This window comes from Melozone crissalis, unplaced genomic scaffold (assembly GCF_028551555.1).
Source record: "Melozone crissalis strain CALT ecotype California unplaced genomic scaffold, PUWL_Pcris_2 ptg000016l_1, whole genome shotgun sequence".
Classification (NCBI taxonomy): Eukaryota; Metazoa; Chordata; class Aves; order Passeriformes; family Passerellidae; genus Melozone; species Melozone crissalis.
The window spans coordinates 15,083,445-15,107,513 of NW_026535794.1; the positions used below are offsets into that span (position 1 = coordinate 15,083,445).

A 24,069-nucleotide genomic window follows, 5' to 3' on the forward strand; every position below is an offset into this window, starting at 1 on the left:
AGGGACATCTTTATCATCTGGAGGAAAAAGTACCACAGAGCCTTGGTATCTCTGGCATGGGGAAAGGTCTGGAAGATTTCTGAGATAAATAAATATGAAACTTAGCTGAGTGAGGACTGGAGAGATGTAATCAGTGTTCTGCATGTGCACTGAGCATATTGAAGCAGGCAAATTTAAAGAAACTTTGCTAGGGCAGAGTCAGGAACAGGATTGCACTAAAAGTAATCCAGGATTAAAACCAGTGGATGAACCAGCTTGAAGAGCAATGTGGTATATGGCAAGGCACAAAGCCAGGAAGTTAAGGAGTCCTTAGTACAAGCAGAGCAGTGGAGCATGCCACAAAATCACAGACTAACCCAGGTCAGAAGGGTCATCAAAAGATCATCTGCTCCAACCTTTCACGGGAAAGGGAGTCTAGGTCAGATTACCCAGCACCCTGTCCAGTCACATCTTGAAAACCTCCACTGACAGGGACACTACATCCTAAAAACCACCAGTGATGGGGACTCTACCACACCCCTGGAGAGGTTATTCCAGTGAATGCTTTTTCTCACTGCAAAAAATTTCTTTCTATCATGATGAAACCTCTCCTGATGCAACTTCTTCCTGAAGCCCTTCATCCTCTCCATGTGGCCTCTTGTGAATTGAGAACATCCATCCTCCTCTCTTTAAATACTGGAATACTGTGATGAGGTGCCCCTCAGCCTTCTCTTCTCCAGGGAGAAAAAAATCACACTCCTCTTTCCTTATAGGACAGTCTGACCAGCTCTCTGATCACCTTTGAACCTGCTCCAGTCTGTCCATGTGTGTCTTGAACTGTGGTGACCAGAGCTGGGCACTGTACTCCAGATGTGGCCCAACAAGATATTCTGTGTAGAATGGGATTCTCACATCTCTTCTATCTCTGCCAATCCCATCCCTGCAGGTGCAGCCCAGGATTCAGTTTGCTTTTCTTGCTGCAGTGGTGCACTGCTGACTCATATCCGGTCAGGTTAGACAGATCTGTCAAGGATCAGAAATGACAATTTGGCAGTGTGTCATAGATGCACAGTGAAGCACAGATAGTGCCCAGTGTTGGCTTGGGGACAGTGTTGAGGAGCTGGACCCTTCCTTGGTGGTGGGGCTGGCTGGGCCCTTGGGCACTGCAGGGACTCTGCAGCTGCTCTCTGACAGGTTCTGCCTGGCCAAAGCCAAAGTGCTCAGGTGCATGGCTCTCTCATGGTCTGTATCTCAGGGTAGCTCAGGTCCCATCTGTCAAAGGTTCATTTCCAGTGAGGAAATGAACCACACTGCAAATGACAAAAATAGGAATGTTTTGAATACAAGTTTCAGTTCCTAATGAACGTGTACCAGAATTGGCACCTTTTGCTGACAGCATCTTCTCATTTGCTTCCCTTAAAAAAATCCAATCACCAAGAACTAAATACAGCTGCCAATAACTTTATTAATGACTGACACTAACGCAGAAATTTTCAAACTAAACTACTCTTCCAGGTTTCAACAGTCTTCCATCACAACTAATTTGACTCTGTTTTCAGCAAATGTGCATTCTTGAAAATACACATTTTGACTCTCAGAAATAAACCAAATATAAGCAAAAAAATTCTAGGGAAACAAAATCAGGAGGAATGTTAATGACTATTTATAAGGTAAAAGCTGAAATTCTGTTACCACGAAATAAATCCCATGCTAGTTTTAAAAATTTAGAAGAAACTGAGATGAAATAAACAGCTATGAGAATAAAGGAAGTATTTATAAACTGTTTATTTCTCCTTTTCCCTATCTGTGGACTGAGGCACACCTTTTTTAAGCTGGCCTCTGTGGTTAAGGCAAAACAAAAAGCTTTTTTTTAATCTTATACCATACTGTGAAGCACTTCTCTATAAGGTTTAATGATCTCTGTTGCAAGTGTAGCTCACCACTTGCAGATGTGCCATTTACAAACCACTGGGAAACATTCACATTAAGATTTTTGTGTGGCAGCCTGGGCCTTGGATGCTGTGTGTATTCTCCATCTTTGCTCAGACCAAGAGGGCTCTGGCAATGCTTGATGGAAATTTACTGTGCAAATAGGGTGTTATGATCCAGCTGGCAGTCCATGTACTAGATCTAGCTTGTAGGATGTTTCCTTTTGGTCCGATATTTCTTCTTTGTGGAAATTACAGAGGATTTTTGTAGACAGAAGAGAAAGGCTCTTCCAGCCTCTTGCTAAGAGATCCTGCTGCCATTGGTGCCTGTGAGTGGAAGGAGCAGGGCAAGGAGCACATTTCTTACTGTACATGAACAGCACAGGAATGGAGGTTATTGCTGCCTCTGCAGCACATGCAGGGAGAGCAAAATCACAGCCAGTGTAAGATGAGATATGAGATGCAAGGCTCTGCATGAAAAGGCAGCATGGTAACTTCACTAATGTGTACTATCTCCTGCTTGATTGCATTTCTAACCAACAAGCAAATTAAGTTTGGGCAGCTTAGTCTTCACAATATTTTCTAACATTAATAAAAAGACTAATCATAAACACATTGTTTAAACTTAAAAATAGGGAAATTGCCAGTAAATATATACTGTAAGTCAGAATCTCTAGAGGACCAACAAGAATCTTAAAAAGCAAAGAATATTTGATCAGCAAAATTAGGATACAAGAAAGAATTTTAAAATAATTAGGTAAAAAATAGGTCACAAGGCTAGTATTTGTCCCTGAGTGGTTTGAAATATTACAGCTGATAATGATAATGCAGCAGAGCAGACCTGTCAAATAGGCAGTTTCATATTTGAGAATATGATGGATGCTGTAATAATACCAGAGAATGTATTTGAACCACTTTGCTTTCCAACAGCAATTAATAATGGCATGAAAAAACAGGCACTGTATTCTAATATCTTAAAATGATTAATGTCTTATCATTTGCACCCTGGAATTTCAGATGAGATGACCAATTAATGCCTTGAGCTTACTGACCAGATTTTATGTTGCCTGATTTTAGCTCCTCAGTAAAAGGTGTGCAAACTGAAACAACATTATATATAAGAAGGCTAAACTTATTTAAAAACTAGGAGGAGAAATTGAAGCTTTTATGACTGCAGTTCATAGTCTTGCTGAATCTGGAACTGTAAAGGACTTTGGTTCAGACATCTCAGACCCACATATCCCCAAATCTGTATGCAAATACAGGCTTTTCTTAAATTCCCCTTGATATCCTCCTTCCAAAGCTCATCAAGCTTTTGCTGACTAAACTGGCTTCCATTCACTATGTCACCAGCATCAGAACATTTCAGAAAAGAAAACTGAATTGTGACAGCGCTGCCTTTGCCACACAGATGGTGCATTTGTTTGCAGCAGCAGTAAAAGTGAACACCAAGGGTGACTCTGAACAGCTCTGAGATGTTTTCAACAGTGGCCCTTTATTCTAAATGACAAATGTGAATTCAGAAAAGGACAGATAAAATCTGCTGAACACATAAACCAGTCAGCAGGCAAGTCAGCGGAACACAGATGGACTGCAGCCATTATTCACCTCATCTGAATCCACGGCGTTGCAGCTGGAATTTCCTAGGTACAATAAATCATACGGGAAAATGGTCTCCAATAGTAGCTCATCTAATAAAATCCATGAGACTCCCTTAATTATCAGAAGGTGAAAGTATGGGAAAGGAGCAGAGTGAACCAGCAAAGCAGAAGCACCAATTGCTCACTCCCTTGTTTTGGCACAGCACACCTTACACAATCCAACAGCAGCAACAGGTCTACCCTGCAGAATGGGAGCAGTGCTCTCACAAGGGCCACTGCAGGCACAGAGGAGGAGTGAAAGCAAGTGAAAAAGATGTTTTTACAGTTAGTTGTGCTTGCAAACATAGCACTGAGTATTTATTCAGGATCAGTTTTAATAAATGTATGAGGATCCAGTGTTTGGATTAAAAAAGCACGGAATACATTTCCACATAAAATTTCAGGATCTGGACCAAAGCTAATATGACTGTTTCAAATATCAGCACATAACAGGGACAGTACACAGAACAACACCAATCAAGTAACTGGCTAAGTTAAAGGAAAGCTTTCACAGTGGGCTTTTCTTTTTTTCTAGATTTTTTTCTGACTTTATTCTGAAATCACACCCAGTATTTCCCCATCAGCTTCAACCAATTAGACAACTAAAAGAGCAGAATTTTTCAAAATGCGTCTGTGCCAACATGAAGTGGCTAAATTATTTTTTAATAAGTATTTAACCATGTTGGACTTGTCATATGGAAATAGCTTTAATTCTGAAAGGTCAGCATCTTTTGAGTCCTATAGCAATTCAACAGAAGATACATTCCAAAACCAAAGATTGTTAATTCATAAAAATATGTAGACTCTGACCTGACCAGTCTGTGCAGGGGATCTGATTAGGTGCTTTCAGGCCATCAACAAATATACAACACATAAAACAGGAAGGGGATAAAAACTGTACTCCGAGATGTGTGGCATACCTTGGCAGCCAACAGCAACAGATGTTCTCGGGGTTTATTTCTGGCTTTTATTTTCAGAAGACCTGCACTCATTTTTGTTATAAATTGCTTTTCCACTTAAATTGACTTCACTCTTTTTCCACACCTTTTGCCACCAAACATCATCCTAAAAGCATGAGATCTGCACTGGCAGGACCTGTGATGTGAGAAGAGTGAAAGACACACCAACCTGTGACAACGCTGGGCTTTAAATCCTCTTGGTCCAGTCATAAAGCATTTGAATACAGGGTCCCAGCACAAGGACAAGAAGTCAGCAGTACAAGTTCAGTGTCTGAAGCAGATGAAAACACAGCTTAAGGTAAGAGTAACGTGGAAAGGAATCCTCACTGGTGCTCACAGTGCTACAGAGTTTGAATGGGAGGAAAGCAGCAGTGAATGAGTTATTGGTAAAAGGTAATTTGGATGGGCTTTGTAAGGTGGGCCCAAGTAGAGCAGTCTATGCATCTGTGCAGGGTCAAAAGTTAAATCCTGAGAGCGATGTAAAGTCCAATAGACAGAAGCAGGGAGATGATACAACTGAAAAGAGACTACTGCAAAGGATACAGATATTAATGGGGGGGTTTGCTGAACAAAGGGTATCTGTAATGCTGCAAGAAAGCAAATAAAATGTTGGGATATGCATAAAAAATAGAAGGAGTTTCTTAAGTACTGGCAAGTAGAGTCACTGCTGTTGGCATATTGTGCTTATCTCTGATGAACATGGAATATTGGGTATGAAGATTACTGGTAAACTAGAGAAGTACTAAAATAACATAACATCCCTAACAAAGAGAAACATTTTGTGAGTCTTATATACTCAAACAAAACCTGGACTTGGACAGAGAAATGGAAAGAGGAGGTTTAATATGTAACAGAGTGTGTGATTTAAAGTGAATCAAGCAATCACCATAGCAATTTAGTAAAGATTTTGTGGATTTTTTTTACCACTATGCATTTTTAGTCAAGACTGCATGCTTTTTAAAATATATCTGACCTGGGTCAAGCAAGAATTAAGCTAGGGGAGCCTGTGTCCTCCTTTATAATACAGTCAGGCATCAATAATCCATTCTTGTGCTATAATTTATGAATTTTACAAATTACAGCAAATAGCTTTTTTGGTTCTTCAAGAGCAGTTATGCAGCTATGTGAGCATTATCTATCGAATAAAAATGCAAACTATTTATGCATTTGGTGATCTTTCAACTAAAAAAACATTCAATGACTCTTTTGTGAAAGAAAACAAATGATTATTTACATGTGAGTTGCAAAACCCTTTGATAACCTCCATCTCTTGCTGTCTATCTAATGATTTACTGACATAAGAGGACTGGTAATTTCCTTCCTAAAGACATCAAGAAAATATTGTCAAAAGGAGATCAGTGCAATTTGTTTATTACAAGTGTAGAGATAGAGAGCTACTTGGAAATTATGGCAACAGAGTTAAATCTTTATGGGCAAGATAAAGATTAATGCAAATGAAAAATAAAGAATAATAAAAGTAATTATACTGCAAGCAGAATGTAAAAAGTAGTTTCTCTAATTTCCATAAGGAGCTGTTATTTGAGTGCTATGAGGTTTTAGCCTTTTTTTTTTTTTTGGTGTTAGTCTAAATCATAAAATGTTGCTAGCTTTTTTCTTTGCTCCTTTACAGATATTCTATTTCCCTGTTTTTGAGCAAAATCTCAAGGCAAACATTCACACCAAGCAGTGGACAAAGCTGAAAAAAAAAAGTTCAGAATGGGTGATGGTGCTCTTTTTAGTTACTCTGAACTGTAAGAGTTTTGGGGAAATTTTACATCAAGTCAAGTAGGGGTTATTCTTAAAGCCCGAGAACATATGATTCAAGTTTTCTTGGAACACTCATCCAGATTTTTAAAAAACCAGTCACAACGTGTATTTCAATCCCAATCTCAATTCTTAACATTTAGCACTTGATACACACTGTTTTCAGTTAAAACTGATGATGAGATCTGACATGAGAGAAAACGACCCTGGCTTAAAGAGTTACCACACATCAGCTTATCTACAGAACTAGTAAGCTTCAAATCTGAAGGAAATTTGGGACAGTTGCAGTTCAGTTCAGCCTGCAACAAAAGAATCCAGCCAAATTCTTTCACATTTGCCACGCCACAATAATTCCCCAGACGTTCACCAAGGCTTTGCTTATTTGAGGTTATTTACTGTGCAGTGTTTAACCCCAAGCTGTAGCACAACTAGCCAACAGACTTAAGAGCCTCTTGGTAAATGCAAAGTTATCTAAGGTGGTTTGTGCAGAAGTACAAAGAATTTGAAAATATGTGCTTACTACTACTGCCAATGTGGGAAATAAAGAAAAAGTGTTTAATAACCTACAGCAATGTAGTAAAGGGTGTCCTGAGAGGGCTCTGAGCCTACAGAACATACTCCCCCTCCAAAGCATGATTTGCTGTCCTGGCTGTAGCTATGCCCTAAACCAGAGTCCTTTCTGCCCTCCACCATGCATCTGTCTGACCTGTGCTGGTGTAAGACATACAGCAACCCATGGGGCACTGCTGGCAGATGAAGGTTGCTCCAAAAACAAGTGATGGAAGAAACAACCTTCCCAATGTGCAAGGTCAGCTTGGTCCCAGCCTTCCTATGTCCTTACCTGCTCGTATGAACAACTTTGAGGAGACCCTTTAGTAATCAGGTGTCCACACACTAAACACTACCATCAGGAGTAGGACTTAAGAATTCACTAAATTCAATTTAGGAGGAAGGTGCAGACAATCAACAGAGGGTCCCCAGACTCATAGTTAAGAAAAACATTTCTTTTTTCCTAAAAAACTTTGCTGCATCTCTTCAGGTCCACACAATGTGAACTACTGTCTACTTTTTTCCCTAGGGCTTGTTTACTGCTAGCAGGCCTGGTTTATGATTTTTCTGCCATGCCTTTTGGATCCTTTCTTTGCCTCTTCTGTCTCAAACATAAGCTTTGTGTCTGTATTTTCAATGTTTTCAATAGCCTACTTCCTCCTTATCTATTTTCTGTCATTATACAAAGATTAATGCCAATTTGATTAGGTTTCAGTAGTTCACCTGCTGCTTTTCCAAACATCTCTGTGCTTTCTTCCATGTTGTCCCTCTTGCTGGAGTTTTCTTCCAACAGCCACAAAACCTGATTCTTTTTTTTCAGCAAATCCCACCTTATGTCTTCTTCATCATGAAGTACACACAGAAACAAGAGTTGGAGTGATGGTGTGTTGCAAACTGTGCCTTCCCTGCTGATCAATACAGTCTCATTGTTCCCCTCATCTGCCCATGGCCATCTGCTGTCTTTTGTCTTATACTTTGGAGTTCTTCAGGGCAGGAATTATCTATTTGCCCTATATTCCTATACAATATAACATTTTAATCACAGTTGAGGATTAAGGCTGCTAGATAACACAATAATACAAACAAATTATACTATTGGAAAATTTGCCCCAAGTTTTATGCAGGTTTTCTTGGGTGGCTTTTTTTTTTTGTTTGTTTGTTTGGGTTTTTTTAATCTAAGACTTAGAAATATTCAGGAAAAACATCGCCGATTCCACTGTTTTTTCAATGCCTCTGACAAAGGTTTAGGATAGCAGTAGGTGAGAATATGAATTCAAGTTTTTAATATAGGGCTGGATCAGGCTCGGCAGGTCTGACAGCCTGTCTCCATTGTAACTCCTCCTAAAGGCAGGAAAAGGATTCTCACGGGAAATGAATCAGCCCCTGCGGAGCCCACGAGGCAGCGTGCAAGAGGAGTTGTGCTACTGCCTGCCAAGATTGGTGCCTCAGATATAGGGCCACGTAGTGACATTTTTATCATAAGCCCTAATAGAAATACACTATGTCTTCTTGTTTATTTGTATTTTAGGGTGAATGTCGCAAAAGTTAAAGGGCTGCAACACTAAACAGGGTCATAATAAGAGAAAATCCAAGATTATTTCCACAGAGATCATGATTCAGGGAGACTGCTGTGAACCACAAATGCAAATGATAAATATTACAAAGAGTGTATTTATGTGCAAGAGGCCTAAATTTCAGTTTCTGCTGAGAATCCTCATTCCAGGGGCCTCTTGGTGCCTGCGTACTCGCTTACGAGACTGTGATATGCGAGGGGATTATTTTATCTTGCACTGAACAGGGAAGGTGTCAGAATTTGCCCGTCGTTTCAGAGCCCAGCTCCAGCAGGCACTACCTGACTCAGCTCACAAACTAGAGCCACAGCATCAAATTTCCCAACCCACTTAATTTGAAAGCCTGCCAAGATAGGTGAAAGACCTTATAAATATGTAAAGCAGGAAGTTCAAATTACACAGTGATGTAAATTCCCAGTGATTGATGCCCTTTTAAAAACAATAAAAATCCTCGAGAAACTACAATGTTGGTGAATGTGCTTCCCTCCCGATGCTGTCTGGCGGTGCCGTGCGGAGTTTGGCTGATGCATTGTACTTTTCGTGGGGATTTTATTTTGGATTTCTACCACTTCCTGGAGGCCAGGGGGAGGCACAGTGGGAGGAACCAAAAAACTCGGTGCCACAGCCATTTTGTTTGTGGGCAGCATGGTAGAATTCTGTCAGTCAGTATAAGGAGGGGTTTTTAAAACAGTATTTATGGAAAAACTATTCCTGCCGTAACGGATGTATCTGTTGAATTTAGTGTTAATTTAGTCCTTTCATAAGGTAGGTATTTATAATTGTAAGTAAATCGAGTATTCGTTGGGATTCAAGGCTGCCCACTTTCCAGGAATCATGGATTTTGTTTCAGGCATGACTGGCTCTTTCGGATGCTGCGAGGCAGCCGGAGCCCGGCGGGCGGGGGTGCGGGGGTGCCGCGGGGGGAGCCGAGGGATGCGCCGGGCGGCACAAACTTGCTGCGGGCTCCGGAGTGGGGGCGGGGGCGGGGGGAGGGACGGAGGCAAAACGGCCAAGTCTCGGAATTATTTTGTCCAACTGTCTTTCTTTATTAATTCTCAAGAGGCAGCTGCTCTCTCCGAGGGGAGGATGAGGCGTGGGGTTGCGCGGGGCGAGCCGTAGTTTTGCAGTGTCACCGAAAACCAGCGCTAGACTTTGGTCCTGTGTGCTCCAGAGGCGGGTGTAAAATGGCACACTGCATTTTTCCAGGCGGCGGCGGCGGGGGGAGCGGGAGGCGGGCGGGGGCGCCGCTGCCCGCCGAGCCCATCGAGCCAACGCCAGCCCCGGCAAAGTTGTGACCCCGGCGGCACCGGGTCCCCCGCCCCGGCTGCGGCCGCCCGCCGGCATCGCCCGCCGACCCTCGGGAAGCCGCCTCCTCCCTCGCCCGGCGATCCCGGCGGGGTGACGGGGAGGGGGAGGAAAGAAGAGAGGGAGGAGGGAAGAAAGAAAAAAAAAAAAAAAAAAAAGGAAAGAAAAGAAAAGTCTCACTTTCTGCATTTGCGAAATATTTTAAGGATGTTCGGGAAGCCCTTTGCAGCATGGAGGTGGCTGGTTGTAGGAGAGCGAGTATGCAGTCCATATTGTTACAGCCCTTTTGCAAGGGCTGCCTTCTTCGAAGGTAAGTTTGTGGTTTTAACCAAAAATATTATTTTCTGCGGGGTTTTGGCGTGTATTAGTGCTGTGGAGGATTTTCGTTGTGTTGATGAACAAAACGTAATCTTGTATTTTTCATAGCTTTGATCTCATGTGAATCCCACCCAACGGTGTCTCCTTAATAGCGACAATTACTGAAGTCAGTTTTGTTTCCTCTTTAAAATTTTATACACGCGAAGATTAAAAACAATTTAACTTCAGTTTAGGAGTATAAGAACTCAAATATTTTCCAGATGGACTTGGTTATTTTTTTTTTTTCGTTCTGGCTTTTTGTTGGGGCGGGGGGGCAGGGGGGAATTCTTTACCGAGTAATAAACGGATCCAGGAGCAAATATGTAACTGTCTATATAAATATAATGCAGCTCTCGTGTATAAAGAAGCATATTGTGTTGCTACTGTATGGTCTGGTGGTAGCTAAAAGAGTTTACAATGCCATTTGTGATGGCTCTTGATGGATTACTTTGGTCTAAAGTAAGAGGGAAAACTGCCCTTGGTATGGTGAAGGTGGAGATGGACATAAGAGGGTTTATATTAAGTTATGTCTCTTACTAAACAGTGACCTTTTTATTTACAAATTCCAGCTCTTGTGATAATTAGCTTAAAGCATTAGTTATATAAAGGTTCTTATTTCCCCACACTTCACTTAGATGTCTTGGTGTTGGGTTGTTGTTTGTTCTTTTTTTTTTTTTTTTTTTTGGAGGGAGGGGGTTGAGTGGTTTGTTTGGTCTTTTTCTTCCAAGAAGGTACATTTGGGAGACATTTTGTAAATTTTGGCATTTTTCTAGGCGCTTTTTTTTTTCTTTTTTTTTTTTTTCACCCGGTGGGAGATCTTTTTTGTTTTGCATTGCTCTGTGCTGGTGGCGCTGTGGGGCTCCGAAACAATTCGTGTCCCTGGCTCTAAAGGGGGAGGGGGCCGGAGGGAGAAAGGTGGGGCACGGGTTGATCTATTGTATCTTTTCCTTTTCTCTGTATCAAAAGTAACTGCAAATTAGTTAGAATGACGATGAAATTGTATTTCTAGAAAATTGAAGTGTCGCGTGAACTATGGCCCGGCAGAGGCATGACCTCACCCTTTCGCTGGTTTGTGTAATGAAGCAGATCCTTAATTATTTTTTTTTCAATCCTGTGCCTAGGGTCCAGTTTTCCTCAGTGACGAAATTTTCGGTCCCACCCCCAAAATGATTTTACAGTGGCTGCAGATGAAAAATTTTAAAATTGTTTTCTGCAGCCAATATGGAAGGCTTTGGCACACACTTATTGTGCAACTAGTCCATTGTTTGCTTGTTGTGAAGTTAAAGGTTCCATCCACGGCTGGTTGTCAAGCCCTGAGGTCCCCCTCGCTCTCGTGCTTGCATATGCAATTCTCCTGATGAGGTCTGTAGGAGTTTGGGTTGGGTATGAAGGTGGCGTGGAAAAGAAGGCAAAACCTAATGTAGTCCTTCAGATTGCAAGAGGATTCACCTGAGGTGGGTGGGTTCTTTCCTGTTGCTAAGTGGAGCATGCATCTTACATGTCTTTATACACAGATACATGTTAATGTGTGTTGTTCTCTTTTGTTACAACCTACAGATCCCCTCGGTTCTAAGTGCAAAAGGATTAGAAGGCTTTCTGCTAACATCCATATTAGGTGTAAGAAAACAGAAGTGATTAATGCTCTAAGATGGGTGGGAAGACATAGTCAAGCCCATGATCAGAGCATATATTGGAAACTCAACAGGTTCAGGAACAAATTTGACATTAAATTTAACACATTTATAAGGAATCGATGTGCCTGTTATTTTGGAGTGATAAAAGCTGATAATTTTAGAGGCCTTTGCATCTATTTTACATTTCAATGTCTTCAGTATTTTCAAAGAATAAATTTGACAAATACTAGGCAGTTTGAAACAGTCTCTAAACTTCTTGTGAATGTTTAAATCTTCAATAATGCGTTTAGATATCGGTTCAAAGAGTTTGCTCATTAAGTTAATTAGTTTTATGGAAACAGATATATAACTTCAGTAGATCTCTGTAATGGTCTCTTATTCATTATCCTTTTTTAAAAGAAGGTAAATTTTGCTTCAGTCTTAGGTAAAATACATCTTGCAGCCTCCTGCCAGTAACAAATGTATATCCAAGAGAGCAGCCAGCTTTTCTCACCTCTGCTCTGTCAGACAAGATCTGCCTTTATGGATTCTTGGCTGGAGCAGAGACCTGGTGGCCTATGACAGCGCAGTATGACCATTACTTCTTTGGTGTCCTGGTACAACTCTTAGACTTGAGGAAAAATATCAAGACATAAACCATCTTAGAAAGTGTGGATTTTGGCCATCCTCCATTTCTGGGACCTGATCACTAGGACATAAAGTTGGCATTTTGGGCACAGTTTATGCCAATAGAAGTAGTGCCAGTTGCTGAGTTCATTACAATAATTATCAATCTTAGAGAATCACTGGGTTGTTTAATTCTGATGCAACTTTTCTTTTTTGACATCACTTAGACCAACACTCAGTGTGCTCATCCATGGACAACAGTACTGAACAAATGATAAACTGAGATGCTTTCTGAAGGTATTTTAATGCTCTTATCCTGCACCATGAAAGTGATGATTTCTTGTGGCTGCACCCTGTGCTTGCAGGCCATGAACCGATTGTTGTGATCTTGCTGCTCAGAGTCACTTCGAGCTCAGAGTAGTCAGCAACAACATGAAGTCTGAATGGAAACTTGCTTCACACTTTCTCCCCTCTCTCCCATTCAACTGAGGCTACTCTTTAACTTTGGTTGTGGTTTTGCAACTTTGAAGCTGTATCTGATGAAAGTGTCTGGTTTTACTCCCCATCAAATCGTAAGGTGAGAAGAGTGAAGTGCTGATCTTCTGCAAATCAGTGGTTCTCACACTTATCTCCTCCTTCCTTTTTGAGCCACTGTGTTGCCAATAAGGATCCTGCATCCTCTCAAAGCTAGCAACTAATTTACTTCCTGCATCTTCTGCAGAAACGCCTGGAAGAGTAATTTCTGTGGGGTAGCTCAATCTTTATTGTGTTTTCCCCACCTGCTCCTTCTGAAATACCAGTATGTGGAATTCCAGGACCTAAAGCGGCATAAGAACTTTTTTTTTTTGGTGGGTTTCTTAATTTTCTCCCTTACATATACCTCCATTTCTAAGGTGCCAAAACTAATGTAATTTTCTCCTAGTACAGTTTTCCTTTTACCTAGAAAGTCTGTACAGAGTCCAGACACCTTTGAAAGACATTTGGGTCTCTTGGCTTAAAACTACTTGAAGTATGGGATCATACTATAAACCAGTCTTTTTCAAGAGCTTCATTCAACCTGACTGACCAAAATGTTCTTGGTGAGATTCCTCTTACTAATATTACTAGTATTATGTACTCAAGTGAAAGGCACAGTAAAAATGGCTGTCTAAAATGGTCAATAGTAGTCAGTGCAAGATGTGTAGATCCCAGGCAGATATAACCAGCTTCCAAAGTTAACCAAAATACTGTGCAAACAGTTCCTCAGAAGTGGGTTGGTGGTGTAGAAGAATGTTGTTTGGGGCTCAGCTCAAACAAAAGCCATAGCCCCTGTTTCATTGACTCATATGTTGTGCTCTCCAGTTTGCTGTGCTGATAACATACCTTGGTGCCTGGGACTCCTCTCTGTTATCTTTTGAAGGCTCTAAAGTATTCATTGTCCTTGATCCAACAAGGTTTCAAAGGTGGGGGAGCTATCTCTACACTGGACACCTTGTGACATAATCTTGTTTCTCACCTTTCTTATTTCATAACTTTGCTAGCTGAACTTCTCCACATCATACCTGTCAGCATCAACTTAGTAATTAATAATTAGTTTAAAAATTGCTTCTAGGATCACCTGTTTCCCAGTGGTGAATAAAGGACAATATATTACATGCTTCAGACTCATCTTCTACAAAGTTAGGTCTCTCCACATCTCTTCCAGGCTGATATTTGCATGACCTTTCAGTGTTATGAAATTATCTGCTCTAAATCCTATGTGCCAGAGGATCTGCTGTAGCTAGCACATCCTTCCACCTTTTAGCATTCTTCATATTTTTCCTCTCTTAGTAAATAGCACGAGAAGTTAATTCATGTTGCAGTGAAGAGACAATCCTAGATTTTAAATTATTTAGTAAATATACAGGGTGAGAGAATGTCAGTGCTTTGAAATATAACTCCTGTGTTGCTGTTGTGAGCAGCAAAATATGCCTTGGACAGATGTGACCACACACCAGTGGCTTCAGGTCCTGTGGGCTTCTTTAAACCCTTTACTAAGTCACATCTTCAGTTAATTGTGTTGCCACTGGACTATCCAGGAGCAAGATAATACCAATAATATAAACTTCCTTAATAGGAAGGTTTGTTCATCAGTTCTCCATGAATAGCAGCTAGAGCCTAAAATTGGTGGTCAGAAGGTATTGCAGTGCTTAAAAAGTTGGTACATTTGCTAAAAATTATTCTCTCTGCTTATCTCCCAGCATAAACAGTAGGGAGATGGGAATTGCCAAATAACATGTGAGTCCTACTCTTCACTACTGGTGCAGCAAGTTGGGATGCTGTTGTGGAGCTCCTGGATGGTAAATGGAAAGTTGCTCAGAGCCAACCAACACCATCCAACAGAAAGCAGTAGTTACAGATGCAGTGTCTATTGCTTTGAGCACCACTAAAAATAGCAAGAGCTCTAAATGTAGTCCATGGGAATTCCAGCTTGGAGCAAATGACTGAAAATGGGGAATGCTGACTTGCCATCTTATGTTGTTGAGCAGAACCTGGATCACTATTGCTAGGGAATGGGAAAAGGATGAGTTAGATTTTACAATGCACTGAGCACTGGGATTTCCAGAGGAAAAGAGAAAAGGTGGAGTTCAATCTCATCCCCGCTCCCAGGACTGCCTCATGGATTTTAGTCAATACTGTTTAAATGTAAAATGTAGGAATTTCAGGGAACACTGAGCAGAATTGTTCTTCCCAGACCAGTCTTCCTTTTATCAGGTTCCTTTTTGGTTTTTCCTTGGGTTAAAGACCTGGGAAATGGGCCTGTAAGGTGGTGTTAAATCCAGGTATTTCCCAGGATTTACAGTAAGTTTGGCTTCTGAGTGAATCAGAATCCCTGTATTGTATACATTCATGTAGAACTTCTTCCTTTCACTTACCTTAAGAGGAGTATTGTTAGATCTGTAATCCTCAGTGGAAAGAAAGAGATCAAGTAAATCACAGCTTTAAAAAATGACAAAAGGACTCCAACAACAGCAAAAACAACAAGCAAACAAACACAACCAAATTTTGGATGTCTGCTGTGGTAAGAACTGTATCTTAAATTTAACTGAGTATCTTGATCAGGTCTCCATCTGCCTCCTGTTCAGATATGGAAGCCCTCACTTAATCAGAGATATCCCATGCCCCTGTGTTTGCTAATACTGACCTGTGCATGATTTAGATAATGAAAAGTTAGCTCTTAATCCTCACTCTGTTTCAGGGCCATGAGAAAATGGCAAATGGAGGCAAGACCTTTGGCCTCACAGGGATGTGCATCTGGAATATTCATTAATACAAATAAGAGTGAGCTTTCCATGTTTGTTCAAACAGACCTAAAAAATCAGGTGACTCAGATCTGGGGATTTCAAGGCATCCCTTTCTATTTACTAAAGAATCTTGGTGCTGCCATAACCTGATCACTAAAAGGATAACTTCTTGAAAGGGTCCTTTCATCTGACAGTTTTTCATCTGTAACACCAGGGGTAGATAGGGCATGTTTTCTGGCTGGATTTATTCAGAAGATTTTTTTTTTCTCAAGAAAATTTAAAATTCAATTTAAAAGGTTATCATTCTGAGCAGCTGTGTTATTTCTGATGGTCTTAAAGGTATCCACACAAGGCAGAACATCTTGATGTCTTTAGCCAAAGTGCTTGTGTATTCACAATTCAAGAAATGTGCTTCAATCAGCATCTTTTAAGAAGAAACCATGCTGGACAACCGATAACACCTGATAACAAACACCTGATAACTCTGCATAGACACTTTCTGTTTAGCCCATATCCATCTATAAGCACATAATGAATGAAGATTCCATAAGAAAGTATTCTGCTTTCTTTTGTCATCTCTGAATCAATTTCCAAGTTAAAAATTGGGTGATGTGGGAATTTGTGGGATATGGAAGGTATAGTCAATCAGACCTCCAGGGGAGCTACTTTAATGTGAGAAACTGTTTTCCTTCCCATCTTTCATATTCTCCCTTGATATTTATTTTAATTAGGTTGTGTCTCTCTCTGCTAACACCCTTCTTGAGTTGCTTATATGTCAAAAAAAGCTGATCAGACTTGGCACGTGTGACCAGTGGCAGGCTGGTGCACATTAACCCCAGTGTTAATGACAGGGGTCTGCCGTGCTCTCTTGGTCAGAGGAGCAGAATGTCAGAACAGCCATAAAACTGACACACTGCACAATAAACAGTGGGAACTGAGTGACTTTGTCAGAGATGGACGAGGGGGGTTCAAGTCTTACCTGCTTGTAACCTGAATGATTTGAGAAAACCACGTTCCATTTGGCCCTGCTTCTCAGATTGCCCCAACAGCAGATTTGGGGATTTCACAGGGGAGCTGAGAAGAAAACACCAGGGATAACACAGCACCTCTGGTTTCCATTATCCCACCTACATTAGTGACAGAGAAAACAATATCATGTGATTTCTCTATTTTTCTTCTCACGGCAACTTCTTGTTTCATCTAGACCAAAACACTTCCCTCTCAACATCTGCCCACCTCCCACAAATTCTCTAAATGTTGAAAAACCTCAGAAATTACATTTTCTTCAGGTTAACCCTATCAGAATTTTACATTTTAAGCATCTGCTATCATTTAAAGATATATAAATAAGGATATCTCGAAACAGTCTCATCTGATCAGTTTTCTATTCAGAACTAGCCTCCTCTGCTGGATATTTACAGTCAAACTTAATTCATTAGGCCTTTTTACCCACTAATGCAGCATTATTAATTTATGCTTTCTTAACTTTATATATAAACATTGGGTTATAAATATGATCATGATTATTTGTATCCCAGAAGACAAGCAATATTTTTATAACATTCACTCATGCTTAATTTAGTATAAATCAAACTGCAGTGTGTAAAAAATCCACTTCTAAAATTGAAAGAATATTCGTTTCTTTCAATAAGAAGCTAACAACTAGCTTTGGAAATCTAAAAGCTGAGTTATTTGTATTTTTTTCATTCCTTTGGAGAAATGTATTTATGCTAAGTAAAGATGGTATAGCCTGTATAAGGTACTTAATAACACATTTGTATTAATTTCATGTGGAATTGAGAGTTCACTTACATTGTAGTTATGTAGGTATATCCCACTAACATTAAAATGAAAAAAAAATCTAAACAAATATGTTAGGAAATGCCTCTTCATTCCAAGATGCAAATGTACTTTCCTGCACCAAAAGATTTCTGAAGCCAAGCTAATCCCTGTCTCAGCATAATTCACTGTTTTCCTCAATTGTGTGAGGGAAGCAGATAACCTACTTTCACTCTGATTCAGGAACTGTAAATTAAAGCATTTGTCTTTGTTATAGTTATATAAAGTTATATACTTACATATAAAGTTATATAGTAACTCCACATTAGCTTAACTTCATGTTATTTAACAACAGCAATGTAATTTTGAAGGTTGAAAATACTTGATCATACTTACTGAAAACCCTGAAGCACTTGAAATGATTTTTCATAACTTGACTTTCAAGACAGGATTTCTATCTTGGAAGTGTAAGGTAAAAATCTAAAACGTTAGAACATGTAATAGTAAGACATTCAGCTCTTACTATTGAACAGAATTTGCTATTTTATTTGCATTTACATAGAGCCAGGCAGCTACCAGGGTGGAAGTAAAGTTTCAGAAGTGATGCAAAGGCAAAGAGCCTGTCCCCAGTTTGCCCCTTTATCCCAGGTTGGGGTGTGAGCACTGGCAGTTGGGGTTTATGTAGTGGTGCCAGGTGTGTGTATTGGGTTTGTTTGTTTGTTTTTAGCTTAATAGTCAATTGAAGGATTTGGCACAGTGTGCAGACCTGTGTACAGCTATAATTTCTCTACTTCTGTTTGCCTTTTTTAGCCCTCCACCTTATGCTATGCAGAATATCAAAATTAGACATCCTTAGGTCCTTGACTGATGAACTAGCAATTGTATTGGCAGGAGAGGGCAGGGCTTTTATGCTTGGTTAGTTGTTGTTTGTTTTGGTTTTTTTTTTAATTTGGTTATGGTTTTGCTCGCTTTTTTGTTTGTTTGCTTGGGTTTTTTGTTGTTTGTGTTAGGGTGTTTTTGCAAGCAAAGCATAAGGGCTTTGCCCTTCTGCTGGCTGTTCTACTAGAAATAATACAGGATCATGTGATTAAATTTACTTGACTCAGAGATTATTCATGTGTTATAATCTGATGTTTGCAGAAGTTCATACCTAAGTCAGAAGTGGTAACTAGACCACCCTGCTCTAATTGTGTTTATCTAATAAATTGTGATTTTACTATTATTATTGTTTTGTATGTCAGAATACAAAATGTTTTTGATAAAGATTAAAAAAAAAAACAAAACAAAATCCCAGAGCATAAAATCAAACATTTTTGGATTTTGTTTTGTTCCCTTTTATCTTACTACTAAATCCTAAACTATTAATTTGTGAAATTACTTCCTAGTAAAGATGACTAAATCAAGAATTCAATGTGTGTAGCATAGTATTTTAGAGGGGATATGTGTTAAAAAATGGAAACATAAAGGAGAAAATCATAAGTCACTTTTAACCCTTACAATTCCTAGGATACCTGTTCTGAATCCATTAAAATTTAAACAGGGAAAGATGTATTTCAAGACAGAAGAGTCTCAGCATTTGTGGTTTTTTACCACCACTGAATCTAAGAGAATAACTGCTTCCACTGTGACGTGTTTTCCCTAGACACATAAAAACTTGAGTCTCCAAAACAAGTTGTACTAAGGAAACTGATTCTCTTCTGACAGTACTAAAAAAACACTATCAAATCCTTTGTGTTTTCAGATAGAGCCCATTTTACCATTTTCTTGCTTATCTGTCCAGGTCATGTTAGGACAATGGTGAGTCTGTAAAATAATAATCCTAAATAATTAATTAAGTCATTAGTCCTTAGTCATTAAGTCCTTTTGAAATCTTAGTCCTCCTATGGACAACTGCCTCCACCACCTCTAAGAGTTTAGCTATCACTGGAAAATGAGAAATCTGCAAAAGCTTTTGCTGCTCCTCTCTTACCTTTGTCTCTTCTCAGTAAGAGAATTGCTGCCAGTGAGTTTTCCTTCTCTTTTGGATATGCCTCCATGGCATATCTGTTTGAGGATGAGCTTTGTTTTTGTGAGGATGCTGGAGTATTATTACTCAACTTTTGAGTATTTTAAAAAAAAGCATTAAAAAAAACAGGTCAACAAAATTGCTGCATAAATAAATGAAGAGTTATTAGAAGTAGGGTGTAAGAATGAAAAACAAAAAATTGCAAATATTTATGGACACAAAAGTCAGTGTATAGTTTAGTGTAATACAAAATGCAAACAAACCCTAATTGAAAAAAAAAAAACCACCAAAATATTTTAAAAAGCTTTTTCTTTTTTTTCAAATTGAACAACAGTCTCCTAGAATTTTATATCCTTAAAATTCAAAATGCTTGAGGCCAAAAGGCAACAAAAGTGACATGCTTTAACCTATATGCATGTTATGTGTAGTACTTCTGTGATGATTACTGCTAGAATGGGAAGTAATATTAACTCCATGTGCCAAAGGCTACAATTCATGCTTAAATAAATGACTGAAGTCCTTCTTGAACTCAGAGAGGTTTTAAGCCATAAAAGTAACTAAGTACCAAAATTTATAAAAACTTGTCCAACAGTACACAGGACTTGCTAACCAAAATAGAAGTGATGTTTTTGGGCTTCACAAACCCGAGTTAGATGTGAGAGTACAAGAGACCCCTACCCCCCTGTCTGGAGGTGCATGGATCAAGGGGTATCTTTGCCCATAATGCTCAGTCTGAATTTAGTACTTGTGAATGTATTTTGAAAGAGTTATATTTACCAGCTGCACAGCTGATACACAAGGTGCTTTCATTTTAGTTAAGCTTGTCCTTTTAATTGTGATCATAAAAAGATAAAGCCTGAAAGAAATGCCCCACATTATTTCAGCCATTTAAAAAGCAATAATGATAGCAATCCTAAATGTCTTTACATTATATTTCAGTTACTTTACCTTACAGTCCAGTTTTTAAAATAGACACATAGCACTTAGGCTCAACAAATTAATTTATACTTACTGATCTTTTACTGAGAGCTTGCAGAGAGTATCTTGGTCACTAAACACAACCTACCAATTCTGCATTAGCTACTGTCACAGTGCAGCACTGATGTCTACAGATGTAAATTTTGATAAAAGCTACAAAATTGAAAAAAATCTAAAATATACCTGCATTTTCTTACTGAAAGGAAGATAAAATGGAAATATCAGTCTGGTTATGTTCCAAACCTTTTCCTGTCAACAGACATCAGGGCTGATGTCACATTATTTTCAATTATCACACTTTCCATCTTACTAGCAAATTAATTTTGAGGGCTAATCATCTTCTGCTACAAAATATTTTAACACAATCTCTTTTATTGGCAAAACATTAAAAGCTGATGAATCCAAGTGTTTCAGGCCAAAACTTTTTCTTAATGCACTGTCCTCTTTGTCTCCAAACGTTATTGTCCATTCTGCTTCCTCTGCACTTTTCTCAAGCCTGGGCAGGGTTAGAAATGCAAAGGTCAATTAAGGATAAGTTTGAATTTGATTTTTCTTCCTTTATAGTTCAGGATATTTTCAGTACTTTGGTTTTCACTGTGTATTGTTTTCCTTTCATCAGTATACGTGGAGAGTTATACTTAATGGCTTTTTTTTTTTTTTTTTTGCTTAGCTGCCAGGTGTTTAATTTTCATTTAATTTTTAAAGTCAAAGCTAATCTATGATGGTATATTGTGATTTTTTTTGTTCTTTTTTCTCAGCACTTATCTGTCTGCTAATTGGATAAACTAAATTATTTGGTATTTGTGAAAAAGGGTGTAGATGTTTAATGGGCATTTTATTTTAGGATTATATTTTTTGAATTAGTGTGTGTTTTAAGAAGTAGAGTAAAAGGCACTATGCATGGTTAAACATTTGATTCTGATGTAACTACTGAAATAAAAATGAATACAATGATACTTAGTTCGTTACACTCTCCTTAAAAAAACAACAAACAAGCCTCCCTTAAAAAAAAATAGTCTCATTCTCTCTAGCAGCTGTCTTCCACTGCATTACCCATTTGCAGTACAGGTAGAATTTAGCATCCCAGAGAAGTTATGAAGCCAAATGAGTTGCAGTTTAAACAGCTTGGGAAACCCAGCGGGTTTTGGTTTCCCAAAGAGTCATGCAAATAGTTGGCTTGAATATTCTGTTAACAACTGCATCTAGCAATATTTCATCTGGTGCCTAGAAGTGGCTTAAGGTTGAGGAAAGTGGTGGTGGTGGTATTACTATTATTATTATTATTATTATTATTATTATTATTATTAATGTGGTGCGATTTTAAAAATGGTTTTTGCTTCTATTATATTTCTAAAATTGCTAAGCAAAATAAGATTTTTCTATTTTTTATTTTTTTTGCTATGCTTGCGCCGTACTTCTGAAAGTTCTGTTTCCCAAGAGTAGTACGCGATAAAGAGCAAAGTTCTGTCCACCGATTCCCGTGTGACCGTAAAAACTACCGTATTTTGCATTAGAAGTGGAGAGACGTTGAAATTCAGTCAACACACAACCATCTCGCATTTTAAATGAAACTAAGCATAACTTCGATAAGATAGCTTTGATTACAGAGCTAGAATTACCCATAACCTGGTGGGAGAGCATACCCGAGCACGCAGAGCTCCTCAGCTCGGCGGCGGCAGCCCTGGCCCGGCCGGAGCGCAGTTTGCCGCTCCTGTGGCCGCGCTGGGATGCCCTGGGGCGGCTTGTGCAGAGAGCACCGAGACGGGGCTAACTCGGCATTTCCGATCCCTTGCTTAGAGCCGAACAGTGCATCACTTTAATCGACTCATTGAGATGTAAACGAGCTTCCCTAATCAGACACGCTCAAGTGGGTTCTACCCATTGCCTGGGGTGAGCTCGCTTGAGCCGGTCACTGATAATAACTTAAGTCCACGCAAGGCTTAAACCAGTTCACGTGTCTGCACTTTGCTGCCGGACTAAGTTTCTGAAAACCTCAGGGAAAAGGGGAAATGCCGTTGTGGAGGTGCCCGGTTCTTACGGTTCTTTACCGTTTTCGGGCAGGTGCCCGCGCTTCCCCTTTATTTAGCACGGACGCGGAGCCGGTTCGGCGGCGCGGAGGGAGAGGGACAGCGCCCGGCGGATGGCTGCGGGGCCGCGGCCGGGTCCCATATGAGGCGAGGGGCGCTCCCGGGGCGGCCCCGCGGTCGGATCCCCCCACTCGCGAGGCGCCGCTCCGACGGCGGCCGGGGGCACCGCAGGCTCCCGGGGTCCGGGTGAATTCAGAACCCGGCACCGCTGTCCCGCGGTCCGGCCCCCGAGAGGCCGGAAAGGTCGGGGCCGGCACCTCCCCGCCTCTCTCGGCCAGGTTTCCCAGAGCTGTCATGGTCAGGCGCGGCTCCAGGGGAGGTTCTCCCCGGGCTGAGGGGCTGGGGGCTGCCCCAACTTCCTCACCCCGGCAGGAGCGGAGCGCGGCTCCGCGGCACAGCTCGGCGGCCGAGGGGCGGAGCGGTGCCGCACACGCTGATTAAAACTCCCTTTGCTCCCGACTGCGCCCCTGATCCCGGTGCCCCGATCTGGCTCCGGCGGCTCCGAGCCTTCCCGCGCTCCCGAGGCCGCTCGGGCCGCTCGCAGCGTCCCGCGTTCCCGAGCCCGCGCCGCCGTGCCCGCGCCGCGCGCGCTCCCCCCGGGCGGCGCCGTGCCCGCGCCCTGCGCGATGCAGTGTGGGAATGGCTGTGGCGCTGGGGTTGGCTGAAAGAGGCGGCCAGTCGAGGTTTAATGTCCGCCATGTTGGCCGTGGCGTATTGAGCGGAACCGGAGCGGCGGAGGAGCGGAGCCAGCGCCCAGCCCAGCCGCGCCAGCGGGCGCCGCCGGGCCCCGTGTCGGAGTGCGCCCCGCCCCGCCGGGGGAGCCCCGGTCCCTCCATGAGATCGCTCGGCGGGGTCCGGCTCTCAGCTCGGAGCGCGCTTGCTGTCGCCCCCCCCTTCCCAGCCGGAGCCGCCATCGCCGCCTAACATGAGCAAACTGTCGTTCCGGGCCCGGGCGCTGGACGCGTCCAAGCCGCTGCCCGTCTTCCGCTGCGAGGACCTGCCTGACTTGGCCGAATATGCCTCCATTAACCGGGCCGTGCCGCAGATGCCCACGGGCATGGAGAAGGAAGAGGAGTCGGTACGTGAGACCCCCCCCCCCCCCTCGGCCGGGTCCCACCATCCCCCCCGCACCCGGGCCCCCACCTTCGCCTCTGCGCAAGCACAAAATGGCCGCCATCTTCTCCCCACTCTCCCCGCCCGCCGGGAGGGGGGGGACACCCGGGGCGGGAAAGCGCCGAGCCCGGCCGTCCCTCACCGCGCCCTCCCCCGGAGCTCCCTCACGGCCCCTTCGCCCCCCGCTCGTGCCCCGCGGCCGCCGGCGACCCCTCCGCGGGGCCCCGAAAGGCACAAAGGGGGTCACGTGACACAGCGGGGCGGCCGCCATTTTGTGTCTCGGTCCTTGGGCCGGGCCTGGTGCGGCAGCCGCGAGGAGCAGACGGGGCCCGGCGGCGGCGCCGTGCGCGCGCTCCCCCGCCGGGGGGCGCTGCCGAGCCGGACGGCGCCGCGGGGGGCGCGCGGCGGCGGGAGCGCGCGCGGGCCCGGCCGCCCTCAGGGGAGCGGGGCCCGGTGGGGCCCCGGTGGCACCTTTTCCTTTTCCTTGAAGTGGGAAGTGGGAGCGTTTATGGTTAGGTTTATCTGAGAGCCCTGCAAGTGCCATCAGACAGG

The 24,069-nt window shown here is 42.0% G+C and overlaps 1 protein-coding gene across 6 annotated transcripts in view; it reads left to right on the top strand.

Annotated features, from left to right (window-relative positions):
• Positions 1-9,034: 9,034 nt before the first annotated feature.
• Positions 9,035-24,069, top strand: part of EPC1 (enhancer of polycomb homolog 1) — a 65,173-nt gene continuing 50,138 nt past the window's right edge. The window contains exons 1-2 of one of the 6 annotated variants that reach the window (XM_054273583.1): positions 9,035-9,155; positions 9,902-10,005. Coding sequence is in view for 4 of the 6 variants with exons in the window: in XM_054273585.1 (XP_054129560.1) it covers positions 23,330-23,482 (153 nt within the window). In the remaining 2 variants the exon portion in view is untranslated. Of the gene's footprint in view, positions 9,156-9,800; positions 10,006-23,107; positions 23,483-24,069 lie in introns of those variants that run through there. The other 5 variants (XM_054273584.1, XM_054273585.1, XM_054273586.1 and 2 more) reach the window with 5 other exon arrangements.